General features: G+C 28.2%; 3 protein-coding genes across 4 annotated transcripts; 2 read left to right on the top strand and 1 right to left on the bottom strand.

Annotated features, from left to right (window-relative positions):
* Nucleotides 1-3081: 3081 nt before the first annotated feature.
* Nucleotides 3082-3937, top strand: Nd-b17.2 (NADH dehydrogenase (ubiquinone) B17.2 subunit). The gene is made up of 3 exons (XM_076321719.1): nucleotides 3082-3211; nucleotides 3373-3455; nucleotides 3590-3937. Exons 1-3 carry the CDS (start codon nucleotides 3117-3119, stop codon nucleotides 3829-3831), a joined length of 420 nt encoding a protein of 139 aa, XP_076177834.1. The 5' UTR covers nucleotides 3082-3116; the 3' UTR covers nucleotides 3832-3937.
* Nucleotides 3938-9433: 5496 nt separating this feature from the next.
* On the top strand, nucleotides 9434-13757 carry LOC143152061 (exosome complex component RRP42-like). The gene is made up of 7 exons (XM_076321729.1): nucleotides 9434-10188; nucleotides 10857-10923; nucleotides 12274-12466; nucleotides 12561-12726; nucleotides 12810-13004; nucleotides 13164-13319; nucleotides 13389-13757. The coding sequence occupies exons 1-7, from the start codon at nucleotides 9604-9606 to the stop codon at nucleotides 13491-13493; spliced, it is 1467 nt and encodes a 488-aa protein (XP_076177844.1). The 5' UTR covers nucleotides 9434-9603; the 3' UTR covers nucleotides 13494-13757.
* A 63-nt stretch (nucleotides 13758-13820) lies between these two features.
* On the bottom strand, nucleotides 13821-15713 carry Nd-b17 (NADH dehydrogenase (ubiquinone) B17 subunit). 2 transcript variants are annotated; one of them, XM_076321734.1, is made up of 4 exons: nucleotides 15614-15713; nucleotides 14546-14815; nucleotides 14361-14462; nucleotides 13821-14299 (listed from the first exon to the last, which is right to left on the bottom strand). In XM_076321734.1, the coding sequence occupies exons 2-4, from the start codon at nucleotides 14792-14794 to the stop codon at nucleotides 14171-14173; spliced, it is 480 nt and encodes a 159-aa protein (XP_076177849.1). In that variant the 5' UTR covers nucleotides 14795-14815; nucleotides 15614-15713; the 3' UTR covers nucleotides 13821-14170. The 2 variants fall into 2 exon arrangements, with proteins under 2 accessions (XP_076177849.1, XP_076177848.1); XM_076321733.1 differs by having other exon boundaries at nucleotides 15544-15689.
* Nucleotides 15714-15972: the final 259 nt, after the last annotated feature.

Raw genomic sequence — 15972 nt, 5'->3', positions numbered from 1 at the left:
TGAGCTGCATTAAAAGAATAACGGAAGTATTCTTCAAAATTATTAATACATTTTTCTGAGTGCTACTAAATATACACAAAATGTGTGTAAAAAAAATCCGGATTTTACGAGCGATAACACCACCATCTATTATTAATAGATATTTATCAGATGATAATGAGAATAAGTAAACATATATTTCGTATTACAGAACATTGCAGTCAGTCGAACATATTATGTATGAAGTCATAGGCAGACGGTTTGTAAATCTTTTGACAAAATTAAAATAGAAATTAAAATTCTAATTAACAAATGTTTAATTTTCTTAAATTCTAACTAATAAATGCATAAAATAATTGCTAAATACGCACTAGAAAGGAGGAAAAGATATGCAGAATATAAACATTTTTCATCTTCTATTAGTTTTTATATAGAATCTGGTACTATCAGAATAAACTTGTTTTCTTCGATTTTTAACGACGTCTCAAAGTCAATCGTTAAGAGCGATCAGAAAAAATCAACTTCAACAGATTCATTCAAAGTTATCATGAAACATTACAAGGTCACGCAGAAGCAGAACTTACAGAATGTGCTCGAAATTTGCATTTCTAATTATTGTATGTATAAAGTAATATATATTCAATTTTAAGAAAACAAATTGACCTTCAACTAATCTTGAAAAACTATTTTAGTTGAAAGTAAAATTATATATTTTTTAAATTATTTTATTTTGATAATAGGTTTACTTAAAAAATAACTCAAAAATATTAATATGAGAAAATATTAAAAACGCACTGGTACAAGAAAAAATTGATTTGTTCACAGTATACCGTTACCATTGTTATCATAAGATGATACCGTGACTTATTAAAAATATTTCTATATGAATACTTAGAATTATGTCGTGGACTAAATCCAAAATAATTTATTACTATAAAAGATCGCTTGAGACAGTAACATTTCCTAATCCATTGTAACTAGATAATAGAAGTATATTACATATTTCTAAACAAAATTAAGTTGCAACGTTTATTTTATTTGTAAACACTTTCATCTCTTGAAAATTTTAAGTAAATTATTGTTAATTTATTTTCCACGTATAGAGGTTCCTAACTCATATTTTAATCACCCTTGAAATTATGGTTCGATCGATTATCATTAAAATAGAGATTTCTATTCTAGAGAGTTTACTAATACGTTTTTTCTTTGTCTAGACTTTCTCTCTATCTCGCGTCGAACAAGAGTTGCAATGAGTCAATGATGCAAAACATAAAGCATGGAAAATTATATATATTTAAAATGATAGAAAATGATAAATTATCTTCATAACTTTGCACGATAATAACATTTTTATTTCGAACTCTGAACTAGTCGAAGTAGAGTTGTTTCGTTACGCAATACTTACCAGTTTTTTCGCGCATCATTTTACTCTCAAATTGATTATGTTAATTTCATACTTGCGTACAAATCATAATTTTATGCAATTTTTCCTGTAACGTGTTTGGCAAAGTGTAATTATCCATTTTTAAAATAGTTATTGTAAGCCGTTGCTAATAAATTATAATTGTGGTCAAGGTTCTACTCTATGAAAAAAAATTGATTTTACATAAATACAACTTTGAAGACAATTGACATTAGCGAACTAAAATTGGCTCGACAATATTTTGATTAATGAGTGCGATTGCTAAACCTTGGCCTGTAGACGTCGAACCGATAATCAAATACGATGATAGAATACACTTTTTGCGCTCGTATACTTTGTTGACGGGTTCTTTTGATTTCTTGTTAACCAATGTAGTTGAAGATTATATTTCTATTACTTTTACAATTCCTTTCATTTATTTCCTTCAAATTCAGAAAATAACATATTTCATGAAAATAAATTATTATCATTTATATTTCATATTTAATTACGTTTAATATTTGGTTCATGTATTAATTTTATGGTAACATATTTCCACTAGTTTACTGTTCATTTTTATTACATTGATACCTGAAATTCTTACATATGTATAACATAAATACAATACTATGCAATATGCATTGAATTTGTTGCATTGGCCCAAAATATTCACATTACTTTCATTGGATGGTATTTTTCATTTATTTCCTTCAAATTCAGAAAATAACATATTTCATGAAAATAAATTATTATCATGGAAATGTATTTTGTCAAGGAAAAGAAAATGCGTAATAAATAAATTAATTAATTGTACAAAGTAATGTAAAGAGACATTATGAACAAAAAATACGTATTATTAGATCTTAAATGTGCATTCTACTTTTACATTGAGTAATTTTAGAACGCACATTTGTTTTGCGTTTCTGTATATTTTTATGTGTATGTTATAAATTCAATCTAAATTATTTGATCTCAATTGTATGTAAAGACTGAGTTCTTATATTTAAATTAAAATAATAAATTTATAAGTATCTACCAATCTGTTCTTTAAAAATCCGTGTTTTTTAATCATCCAATGAAAGTAATGTGAATATTTTGGGCCAATGCAACAAATTCAATGCATATTGCATAGTATTGCATTTATGTTATACATATGTAAGAATTTCAGGTATCAATGTAATAAAAATGAACAGTAAACTAGTGGAAATATGTTACCATAAAATTAATACATGAACCAAATATTAAACGTAATTAAATATGAAATATAAAACAATACTTTGTGTACCAGTCAAAGTTATTCACTCAGTCATTGCCGAAAAAAATAAAAAGTGTAATTTTGTTTAAATTTTAAGTCATTTTTGTGGAAATAAATTTATATACTTACTAAAGTGGTTGAATATTCCCGCGTGCGCAAATGCAACGACTTAAACACGATTCTCAATCTCTAGTAAGATTTATTTTCAACGATGTGCCGTACATACGCATTGAACTATAATACTATAGATAAATATATAATGTAAAGTATTCACAAATTGTCCATTCTTCCCTTTATTATTTATATAAAAATATTAGGAAACTTTTATTAACCACAAAAATAGAAACAAAACTAATATTTATTATTTTCAAATTATACTTTAAAATATTAGTTGTATTTGATTTCATGGTAAGAGGTCTTACATTTATATAGTTAAAGACTTTCATGTTACTTGTGTGGTGTGGTAGTTCAGAAACAAACATGGCGAAATTGCTGGGGTTGGATAAAGTTTACAACTTTATACAAATAGTAAAGGAGAATGGTGGTATTTTTAAGTCTTTGCGCACTCTCTACAGGTTATAATAATGCTAAATATTTATTGGATAAAATCTGTATAAACGGTTTTTCTGTAAAAATCACCTACAAACAATTTATTATTACACTAACAAACCTAATAATAGACTAGTTATTATTGATCAAAACTTTCATTTTTGTCATTACATTTTAAATGTTTCAGAATGGATGTATTGAAAAGTGGAACCTTAGTAGGTGAAGATAAATTTGGAAACAAATACTATGAAAATAATCGACATTTCTTAGGTAAGGTAGAAAATTAAACATTCTGTATTTGTTCAACATGTATCGGATAGAATCGTTACTATAATAGATATCTAATTAATGTGTCTTTCAATATATTGAAAAATGATTTAAACAAATATAATATTTCTTTATAGCTACTAATAGATGGGTAGTATACTCTGATCAATATGGTATGGATTATGATGGTTCTCAAGTTCCACCGGAGTGGTTTGGATGGTTACATTATAAAACAGACCTCGTCCCTCACAAAGACCCATCACGACCAAAATATAAATGGATGTTAGAACATAAACAAAATTTAAGTGGTACCACGGAAGCTTATATGCCTTATACTACTACGCGGCCAAAAATCGAAGCTTGGAAGCCACCACAGTAATGTGCTTTTGATGCATACAATTTCGAGATAGCATTGATTATAGTTGTAAGAATGATATATAGTATGTAATTAAATGTAAATAAAGTATTTATCTATATAAAATATATACAGATGTCTGCATGTTTATAAAAAAGATTATGTTTATGTTTATGGCAATAAATGGTCGTTTATGGCAAAACGAAATTTTGTGTAAAAATCTGCCACATTTCGTCAAAAAATGTCGGAACTGTGGAAAAACAAACTGGCTCTTGCATAATGAGAATGCTCCTGCATACACGGCTTTTGCAACGTGAAAATATTTAATAGAAAATAAAACGACGGTCATGTTACATACTTCGTATTCATCAGACTTGGTCCCTTGTGACTTCTTATTTTTAAAAATGAAATCGGAGCTCAGAGGACATTTCAATACCATGGATGAAACAAAATTAATCGCATCAAGTGCTAGACGTTTTAGGAGAAAATTATGTCCAAGAAACGTTTAAGGCTTAGTAGCACCGTTGGAATCGCTATATTAATGCAGAAGGGAACTATTTTGAAGGAAACGGAAGTCAAATTTAGGTTTATTGAATAATAACGTTTTTATAAACACAGTCCGGTTTCTTTTGGATTACACCACGTACATAATGGAGACTTTATTTCCCATAAAAATATATTTTACTTTTATCCATTATGAGAAAATTATTCTAATGTAGATTTTAATAATGTGCATATATTTTTATTATATATCAACAAAAATCGTGAGAAATTTAACTAATAATAAGTCAGTCTTTAATTATAGTGAGTAATGATGCAATTTAAAATGTGATATATTGTTTGTAATTTCAGTTTACTATAATTTGACGCAGTATATTTATTAAAACACATTTTTTAACCGTGACACACGGAAACTTATTTAATTTTTATAAAACATTTCGTAATGTAGTGCCTTTAAATTGAAGAATTTTTTTAATTTCTCAAAAATTTAAGAGAAAAGTATTTTTAATTCATCGTTTACTTCATCTGCTTAATTTGGGTTTTTATACTACAAGGTATTCTAATCATCCCTACATATTTTTGTTCATTATTTTCTTGTATAATTTTAATCGATTAGTTTATAAGATTTGATTTTCTTTGATTAGAAAATCTAAGTCAAAAATAAAAGAGAAAGTATCCACAATCATTTATTGACATTTCTGTTAAATGATTCATATACGATCAAAGTTTATAACAGGTTTTTCCGCAACCTTGTCTCTTACGAAAATAACGGTTGACCAAATCCGCGGGAAAACCTTCAATAATCCTTTGCGTGTTTAAACTGCATCAGAGTTACTGGAGGGACAAAGAAATCATGAAAGAATGTCGTTATCTTTGTCCATTGTTACCGCTTTGATATTGATTAGTCTTGATTACCTAGAGTAGGGAGACAGGACAAAAAGTATAGACAGAAAAGTTCTGGTTGTAAGTTAAGAATTACAGATAGCGCAAGAAAGTTATGGTAGCTGATGGAACCATCAGCGTGATTCCCCCACATAAACGTTGAGATGTCCAAATATAAAAATGTGTTGTGTTCGAAAAAAATCTTTATAATTAAAAAATTACTTCTTGAAGACTATGGTGTAAGGGTGAGTAACACATTCAAAAATTTACCTAAATAAATGTACAAATTCCCCTAAATTTCCTTTTTACATTTACTTCTTTGAGCAGTAGACTTTCATATATTCGATACAGTTTAAATTTATCGACTTTTATAAGTAGTTAGAAAGTTGTTGGAGTTAAATAAAGTGCTAAAATTATTATTAGCGCTCACTTCGCAGTTGTACTTTGATCATTCTGGGAAGAAATAGAGCTAAAATGAAATTATTTGTAAATGCGTATTATAATATCTAATAAACTAGCATGTGTACGCAATAATTTAGTTATCAACAATAGCATTAAATACGAATATATTATTTACCAATAATTTATTTGCATAAAATAATTTGTTAACATAACAAAGAATATATTTTTCGATATTTACATCGATAAAAGAAAATACATATATATGTATATATAATAAGTACGCAATGACTTATTACTTAAACTCGGTATTAATTGAAATCATATTAAGCATAGTTTATATCGATTATTTTAATTTAAATTCATCGTAAAATATTTCTACAGTTTACATTACTACAATGTCGTGAACAATGCATTTTATTACCATGCACATTGTTCTATAAACGATTTATACATTATTCGTATGGCAGTTTAGAACACATGCGATTCAATTTTTTACAAAATATATTGCAGGCTTTGAACCAGTATGGTAAATAATCGTAAAGCTAAATCGCAAATGAAATATTTCGCTTCCTCAGAAAAAAAATTGCTAGTAAATGAGGCGGCGGTTCACGTAAAAAATGGACATTACCATAAAGCGATGTGTCTGTTCAATCAAGTAAGTTCCTTAACTTTGAAAAATTTGACGTAGCTTGAGTAAAGTTATAGAAAGTTAGAAAGCAGTCATTCTTTGCTTTTGATCTGTGATTTTAATTAAATATACCATCATGAATTGTTTACAAATAAAACTTTAATTATTCAAATGAAAGCCGAAATTTCATCAAAAGAAAAAGCAATGTGAGATAATTTAAAGATTTATCAAGTCTAACAAGATAAAATTGATATAATTGATTATTGTTACAAAAAGCCAACAAATTATACTATTTTATGCGAAAGTAAACAAATACAGATATTCTTAATCATTCTTTGAATTTTTTGGTTGACATTCTTAATCATTTTTATTAATAAACGTAACCCTTACCTCTTTGAACCTCGTAGGCTAATTTCTATTCGTATCTATCGATAATATCATACTGAATTCTGATAATATATTAATTAACTGGTTTATGCTAAAGTTAATGGAAATACACTCCAATTAAAAACAGAATTACGTGACAACTCCTCATAATGCGATCGCGATAGTCTCTAGTAAACAATTTGCTTGACATAAATAAACCAAATCCGAAGTAGTTCTCCTTTAGCAATCCAACAATTAAAATGACTTTTTAGTTCTAGTACTATGGAAATTCTTTTATAATATTTGTGCAATGTTAAATAATGTTGTACCTTGCGTTGTGTTGATGATGGGTGGTGTGTGTATATATATATATATATATTATATGTATAGTGTTATTATTGTAGTTGCAATATTATCAGTGTTAGACGTGGTATTGGTAATAGGTTTCTCTTTTCACTAAAGATAGATCGACAATGTATAAAACTAAGCTAATCGTCTTGATGCCCTCGGCACGCGTCTTCACCGTCTTCGTCGCTTACGTCTTTACAAGTCTCTCGTCTTAGTGCGTCTTTCCAACTCTCCTCTCTTACTACGTCTTTACTGGTCCTTTCTCGTACTCTTACTCATACCGTGCTTACGTCTTTACCAGTCTCTTCTCGTGGCCATACTCATACTCGTACTGTTTTCGAAACGCTCCTCTCGCACCCTATATACCTATGCGCATTCATTCTCTTTCATTCTAATGCACTTCCATGCCCGGTCGACTTGCAGGACCCCCTGTGAAGGGTCGCTCGTGCCCTTTGGAAGACCTAACAACAGACCGGCGCCAAATGTCTACCCAAACTCAGGTCCGTTCGCACGCAATGTGTCTTTCAGGCCTGTACTCGAAGCAGGCCCAAGTGGGCACGGAAAATCCAATACCACAATAATGTTTAAAGCTTATAATGTTCATAATGTGGAAAGAATGAATTAAAGATTTGTATTTGTATGATAATTTTTAATGAAAACAATTGGTAAAACATGCTGGTAAAAATTTGTCCAAACATTTTAGGTATATGCTGTAATATAGGATATCGTGACCATAGTATTGCATGTTATACTGCTATAAATAGGTGTATTAATGAAACTAACGCGCTCGTCGCGAAAATATCTTTTAGATTTTACAATAGCTTAATTTATCAACTCGACCAGTTTCCATACCCTTTAATAATAGGAATTAAATCATTATTAAGTTAATAAAGAATTTGCTTAGTAGCTTTATAAAAATAATAGTAATATTATACGCGTGCAACAATTAATAAGAAATATCGATTGTTTAATTTCTTACCACCTTTATAGGTTTAATATTCAAATAAACAAAACATATCCCATATTATTCAAATACCTTGCATTTTTTAATATAAAAAAAATTAAAAATTATAACTTACATGTAGGTAGGTACACGTGTTCATATTTTTCGTGCAAATACATGTAGTTACTTTACTTTATATCCAATAATTTTGTAGTGTGTACAACGTAAATGGATTCTTAAGACATTTGACAAACACTATTCATTGTACATTAAATATGACTCCATCCAAAATTATTTTTCTCAAATAATAAATCATTGATAAAAAAAAAGGAATACTTTTACCGTTTTTATTTATCGATTCATGTGAAATTGTAAAACGATTCACTAGACACTATGAAAACTAAAAAAATGTCTCAAGAACAAAATTTCAGTTCATAAATTAAAATGAAAATGGAGCAAGAAAATATATATACTGGATAGACCATTTTAATATCTAAATATATCTGTTTCGTATAAATATGTATATATAATGAAACTATTCGGAATAATCTCGAGAATAAATGAGCGGCATGATTACAGATCGTTGTATTTTCATTTTTATCTTCTGTAAGAGTGGACAAGGAATACACTATGAATTGTTTATCAGTGGTCGTGAAATTTCAAAAAAGTAGCATTATCTATAAACATATTATTTATAACTTTTATAAACAACGGATACATTTAAATGTTTTTATTTAAATAGTTCACACTGAACACACTTATATACGTACATATTTATTAGTATCGAAATCTTTTTTATAAAATTTTCAAGCTTCTAGTTATTTTTCTCATCTTACTGATTTACGAGATACCTAGAACTTTTTAAGTATATGTTTAGCGTCGCATTAATCGCATCTCGATGATTATTAGGAACGATGATTTAATATTCTAAGCGAAAAGATGTAACACGAATAAAATACTATTGAAAAGCATTGCATATTTCCTTATCGTTGAAATTTTCGTTTATGTGTAGTTGGTTTTAATTGATATTCACTATTATTTCGAGACTTTGAATATTCCTTACAGTTATGTAAATAATTAAAGAAAAAAAAACCGCGAAGGAACAAGTTCTTTAAACACACTTACCAATATTTAAAAATATAAATAGGTATGAATTTTCGTGGAATAAAATATTTTGTATAAATATTTCTTCAAATTCTAACTAGTTCCCCCTTTCTTTCTATTTATCCATCTTCGAATCGTTAAAAATTTGACTTCAAACATTTTTGGATACTTACCGAGCCCTTAGAATTCCTTTGCATATGTACGATGGAAGATTTTCGTGTACCGAAATTGCCCGCATTGTTGACTGTTTCTAAGGAAACAAGTCGTCTGGCAAAGGTGTCGATAACCACACGTCTGCTCCACACGCAAGATATACAGTAGCACCTTGTCTTCTAAAGCAGTCTTGTGAATGAAACGCGGCAAGTATATCCGTTTGCTGGTTTACCATCGAGTATCAAGGACAACGAAACACTAGTGATTTCTTACATTCCTCGGTTAAGCACAGATTAGATAAATTTTCAAAAACTCGCACATTATATGAACAATTACATAAAGGATTCATTTGAAGAAACATATCTTCCTTTTTTTGGTGTTACCATCTTTTTATTAGAAGAAGAAAATCCTCGAATTAGAAGGTAAAGCAGAAGAAAGCAATCAAAAGTTGTGCCAAAGAAATCGAATAATGAGCGAAATAATTCTACCCGAATCCATACTCACATCCGATGCTATCGATTCCAAAATAATGGACATCTTGAATCCAACGTTGCACCACCATGATCTGTTGCAAAGCTACGTGCGATCTCCAGTCGAGAGCATTTCGAACTCAAAACAATTCGAAGAACTGAACAATTTGAATAAAAATTCTTCCTCCTTGGGCACTTGTCACGTTACAGAATACTCCGAGGACCTCGACAAGGAAAGTCGCGTCAGTCATGAGCCAAAAAAGAAGAGAAATAACAAAAAGCAGCAAAAGGAGAAGTCCGACAAGTCGTCCATCGAATCAGAAATGAGCATTCAAAAGAAAAAGAAAAAGAAACGACGGCAGGACAATGGTGCTCGACGCCAAGAGGAGATATACACCGATAAAGACCGGGCAGCGGCGGTAAACATGGGCACCAGAGACATTAAGCAGTCCTTGAAAATGAAACAGAAACAAGATCGGAATTTACAATTACCAGAAGATACCGAGCCGTCTGCTATGCTAGCTTTAGGATTGCGCGAGATGCGTATTGGCGACGTTAAAGTTGCTATGAATTGTATTAATAAGGTTCATGTCTTTTATCTGGAATACGCATTTACATTTCGATCGTCCTGACTTCCTTCTTGTAGTGTATACTATAACACCTACTTTGAAGCTATAAATGCCTTTGATTAGGATGACTATAAATATGATAAAATATGATACAACTAGAAAAGTGGAAGGAGCAGAGTGATGATTTTACACTTAAAAATTAGTCGAACTAATAGAATATTTTAATTTTGTTCGTATAAAGTATCGTTTTTAATAGGAATGGCTTTGTAAACTTTACATTTTACTTTGAAGGTCGATTAATATTCTTTCACTGCTTTTCGATGTTATTTTCTTCGAAAACAAAACTATATACATACGATCAAACATTTTAAACAAATGTTGCATGATTCCTATTTTAAAGGAAACGATTAAATATATTCCAACATTTCACTCTAAATTCGGAGTTTCTAATTCCGATTAAAAAAGTATTAGAGTATAAAATCGTTAAGTTAGACAACTCAAAAATAATGTTATTGTTGTGTTTGAAATAAAGGATAATTTTCAGTATAACAACGATGAACAGATTTTTGAAAACTTATTATACATTGCAAAAATATTTTAGGCTCTAGTATCAAATAGCTTATTTTATATCTTATACGCAATATAATTACATTGTATAAATAAAACTGTCCTTTTTTTACCAGGTATTGAATCTCGAGCCAAACGACAAAAACGCATTAATAGCACGAAGTAAATGTCATCTTTTACTGGGTGAGCCGCAAAAAGCTTTACAAGATGCCGAAAGGGCGCTGCAATATAAAATGAAAAATGCCAACATGGCCAAAGCAATGTATTGTAAAGCAGAAGCTTTGTATCATCTTGGTGACTTTGAAATAAGCCTCGTATATTATTATCGAGGCATGAAAATTCGTCCAGAATATGGACACTTTCGTCTCGGTGTTCAAAAGGCGAAAGACGCGATAAAAAATGTGTTGCGCAAGGAGGGTGAAACTGTCGATTCACAAAGATATAACTAAAGAAACTGATAATTAATGAATTATAATAAAAATTTTAAAAAATAGTACCATTATTTTAAATAGATCGATATATTATACTATTTGAGTAATTTTTTGGTACTACGAAGTAAACGTGAACGATAATAAAATGTTTTATATTAAAATATAGATATTAAAGCAATACAAAATTCAGATCTTGGATTAACATACTTTGTTAGCAAACGATTAATGTAATTTTAATTTTCGTTAGTTTTTATAACAAGATATAATAATATATAATTATAAATAGTTGCTGAATAACAATTTTAAAACTAATACAAAACTTTTCTTTTAACCCCTAAAATGAGAGGTATATAACACATTTGTATATAATATACAATATACAATATTACCCACACATTTTTGACATTAATATTTAATTTTGTAAGTAGTTTTTAAAAGTAATAATTTACACGCTACTGCAGAAGATAATTATAATTTTTGTAATTTACAATTGTAATCTATATAAAGAAATTATTAATTAAGTTGCATATAAAATTATGATATATAGCGTTTTGTTAGATTTTGTAAATATAATATGTAGAGCTGCTAATTTATACTGTTGCGTTGTATTACTCTTGACTTGACTACAGTTATGAATATAATCAATTAAAGCGCCTTTTTCTTGCACCTACATTAACATCCATTCGTGTCCATAATAAAAATCACAAAATATTTTAAATAATTTTGAAGTTAACGTAATTACTTTTATGTATATATATAAAATATATTATTATTATTAAAGCAAGACAAATAAATGTTTCTTATATATGGTTAGGTTTAACCTTATCATATGCACGATAACAATCCAAAAATGACAGAATTATGTATTGTATTTTATCTTTACATTTAATGTTGGGATATTCTTAGGTTTTTTTGTACCGTTTTGAAAGAGAATACATTATTATATTGAGAACAAAACAATTTTATAATGGCAGAAATTAGTTTAAGTGGTGGTGAAAAGACTTTTATTCTTCATGGTGTAGATGTAAGCTAACAATGATTTACAGAAAACAACATAATTCCTTCTTTTTTTGATTAATTTAGTTTTCTAATCCCTAGGCAGATTTTAGAAATGATGGTAGAAGGCGAAACGAATATCGTTCTATGGAAATTGAAACTAAATTAATGCCGCAAACTCATGGATCTGCAAGATTACACATTGGAAATACTGATGTACTCGTTGGTATTAAAGTAGAACTTGACACTCCTCATGCTGATAAACCAAATGAAGGAAAATTAGAATTTTTTGTTGATTGGTATGTAATATCATTTATTTAATTTGAATTATAAAAATGAAACTTATATACGTTATTTAATAATATTTCTCATTTTTCAATAACTCTTTTATAGCACTGCCAATGCAACTCCAGCATTTGAAGGAAAAGGTGGTGATGATTTAGCAACTGAAATAAGTAATACTCTTGTGATAGCATATCAAACGCGTAATGCTTTTGATTTAAGAACATTATGTATTTTACCTCACAAAAAATGTTGGAAAATTTATGTTGATATTTTGGTACGTTAATATGGTGATTATAATGACTTAAATATTATAAGAAAGGATATTTTTTATAAACTTAATGCTAATATATAATGTAGATTCTTCAGTGTGGTGGTAATCTATTTGATGCAGTAGGAATTGCAGTTAAAGCTGCATTATATAGTACAGAAATTCCAAAAATTACAGCTGCAACACTTGACGGTGGAGAACCAGATATTCAGTTGTCAGATGATGCTTACGACTGTATCAAATTAGATACAAGTAACTATCCAGTTATTGTAACATTGTGCAAAGTATGTTCATATCAATTTATATTCAGTTACACACTCAGCTTTTCTAAACATTCAAAAAATATTCTAAAGTACAGTATACTAGCAGTATTGAATCTAAAATTTATTTTTATATATATAATCTTATCTATTATATAACCTCTTTTAAATGTCTTATTACAGATTGGTGATAATTATCTAGTGGACCCGACTTCAGAAGAAGAAGTATGCAGTGCAAGTAGTGTAGTTATCTCTGTATTACCAAATGGTAAAATTTCCTCAGTAGTTAAATTGGGTTATGGTAGTATTCAACTTGGCACTTTTAATAAAATGTTAAAGGTAATAAGGTTATATATTGGTTCTAAGGAATATATAAAAGTATTATTCCTAACGAAATTACATTTCTAGACGGGACAAAACATAGGATTGCAATTAAATGAAGGCCTTATGAAAGCTCTGAGAGAAGAAGATCAACTCGGTCCAGAAAGAAAGATATTTGGATTTCTTAGATGAATTAAGCAAGACAGCCAAATTTTGCTTACAAATATATTCTATTTTATATTGTCAGCCATGCATTGTTTTTTTATCAAATTGTATTCTTAATATATTACTTAATCATACAGCCATATTTCTTAAATGACTTAAAATGTTAAAACGCACATGAATACTTTTAACTCTTAACTTCATTTTTATAATATATATATATATATAATTAGTATTAGTAAATAGAACAAATAGTAGAATGTAACCGAGTAAAATATACAAAATACAATCCTTATTTAAAAAAAAATTATTACTTTTTATGTAAAAGGACATGTGTATTAATTTGCACTATAAAAACACTGTAATAGGATTTTTTTTTATTTTTAATATGATTAATATATTGTGAAATACACTACAACATTATACTATTATTATCACATTCTGTTGCTTTTAACAGTATAGCAAAATATTTGAATAATCTATCGCAATGTGACTCCAAGTGACTTTATGTATAATTTTCAAACCTTGAAATAAATGATCTGCCAATCATAACATTTACTTTTCCATCCAAACAATTTCTTCAAATAATTTGATATATCATCAAAAGTAATAGAAGTGTTTAATATATATAATTTTATGTACTTCAACTTATATATTAAATCTCATTATTACATTTAAACACTAGTTGTATAGAATTTTGATGAAATTTATATTGGAGACTTTTCAAAGCCTCTTGTTGTATATTCTGAAGGTTTCTTAATATTAGAACTCTTAGATCCTGGATATGTAGCAGGATTTGTAAGTATTATTTTCCAACCAGACTTACGCATCCAAGTCTAAAAGAAGATAGTATAACATTATATTCAATATTTGAATGTTGTATATTTAATGACATACCAGTGTATTATATTGTGAGTAATAATATGCCATATAGATTGCTGTAATTCCCATGATTGATTTTCCTATTATATTACGTATAACAAACGCAGGTGTTGCACCCTACAACAACACATAAAATACAAAATGTTAAAAATTCAAAAAAAAAGGGGCATTCTATATATCTGAAAATTTCATTTCTTTACCAAAATTTGACTTAATGAGTTTTCTACTACATTCAAAGGTGCTCTGTAAAATCTTCTTATAGGATTAAAAGTTTTCTTATAACTATCCTTTAGTATTATTGGTTCTTCTGGTGCAAGAATTTGACTTTTAAGGTAACGTGCTCTCCATGCACGTTCCTCATCTGTCATACCAATCAAACGTTCTCTTTCACTGGCTACACGACCAGCAATATTTATTGATCTTACACCACCAGTTGGAGAAGCTGCCATTGTGATCAATTTTAGCTAAAACTGAAATATAAAATTATAACATAATAAGTAAATAATTAAACATTTTGGATATATAAAAATAACTTATAGTACATTAATATATTCATATATGTGCATGTATGTCTGTATATATTTATTTTGACTGTCTTTATAAACATTAATGTATGGACATACAAATACAAATATTATATATAGTTAGTTAAAAAGGTCTCTGTAAACCACATTAAAATTTATTTAACGTTGCATAATTTTAATGGAAAAGGTAATAAATAAATAATTTATATGTTGTTATATTCAAAAACATAACATTTATTAATAATGTAAAGAAAAAATGTGACATCTATTTATCAATAAATACTCTAAGCAAAAGATGGACATAATAAAACTGAGGTCAAAAAATTCTCGATATGTAAATATTATCTATAATTTTGTAACTAATCAATCAGTCATTTCTTTTACATTATTTGAACTAATTTTTTTAATTAGACTCAACTAAACATTGAATTCAAATAATATTTTAATTGCATTATCGGAGTGTACACAGCTGTCTTGGGACATTGTACAATATCCATTCTTTTACTTTTACAGCAATAATAATTTTATTTAATCATAAAAATGATTTATTTATTATGATTTTTTATAAAATTATGAAACGTTAAATGAATTTTAATTCAATGCACGAAGATTTTTTTAACTAAGTGTATGTAAGTATTTATTTACAATCAGTTCAACAAAATAAAGTAATTTACTTAGTAATGATAAACTTCCAATTTTTTAAATAGTTTATTGAACTTAAATATGATTAATACAAAACACAACCTTCCGTTAATGTTAGTTTACAATATTACATCACAAATATATAATACGAATACTGTCCATTAGTCTATTTATTTCACGAGCATGCGTGTAGAAGTATAACTATAGGTACCCCTAGTCACTAGATAACTGCAATAAAATATGGTCTCTTCTTACTCCTTTGGATTGGCCAGTTGTTATCCCTCGTACATAATACAATGTTTTCGAAAATTCTACAAAATGAGAAAATGTAGAAAATTCTACAAATCTAGAATAATACTTACTATTCACGAAAAACAGAACCCTGAAACATTTCTCCATTATTTATCATTATATCGAAAAACTTCATAAAACAAAGTTTGACTGTTTGAAGAGATGTATGC

This window comes from Ptiloglossa arizonensis, chromosome 10 (genome assembly GCF_051014685.1).
Source record: "Ptiloglossa arizonensis isolate GNS036 chromosome 10, iyPtiAriz1_principal, whole genome shotgun sequence".
Lineage (NCBI taxonomy): Eukaryota > Metazoa > Arthropoda > Insecta > Hymenoptera > Colletidae > Ptiloglossa > Ptiloglossa arizonensis.
Note: the sequence above shows the minus strand (reverse complement) of the source record. Positions and strands in the feature narration are given on the sequence as shown.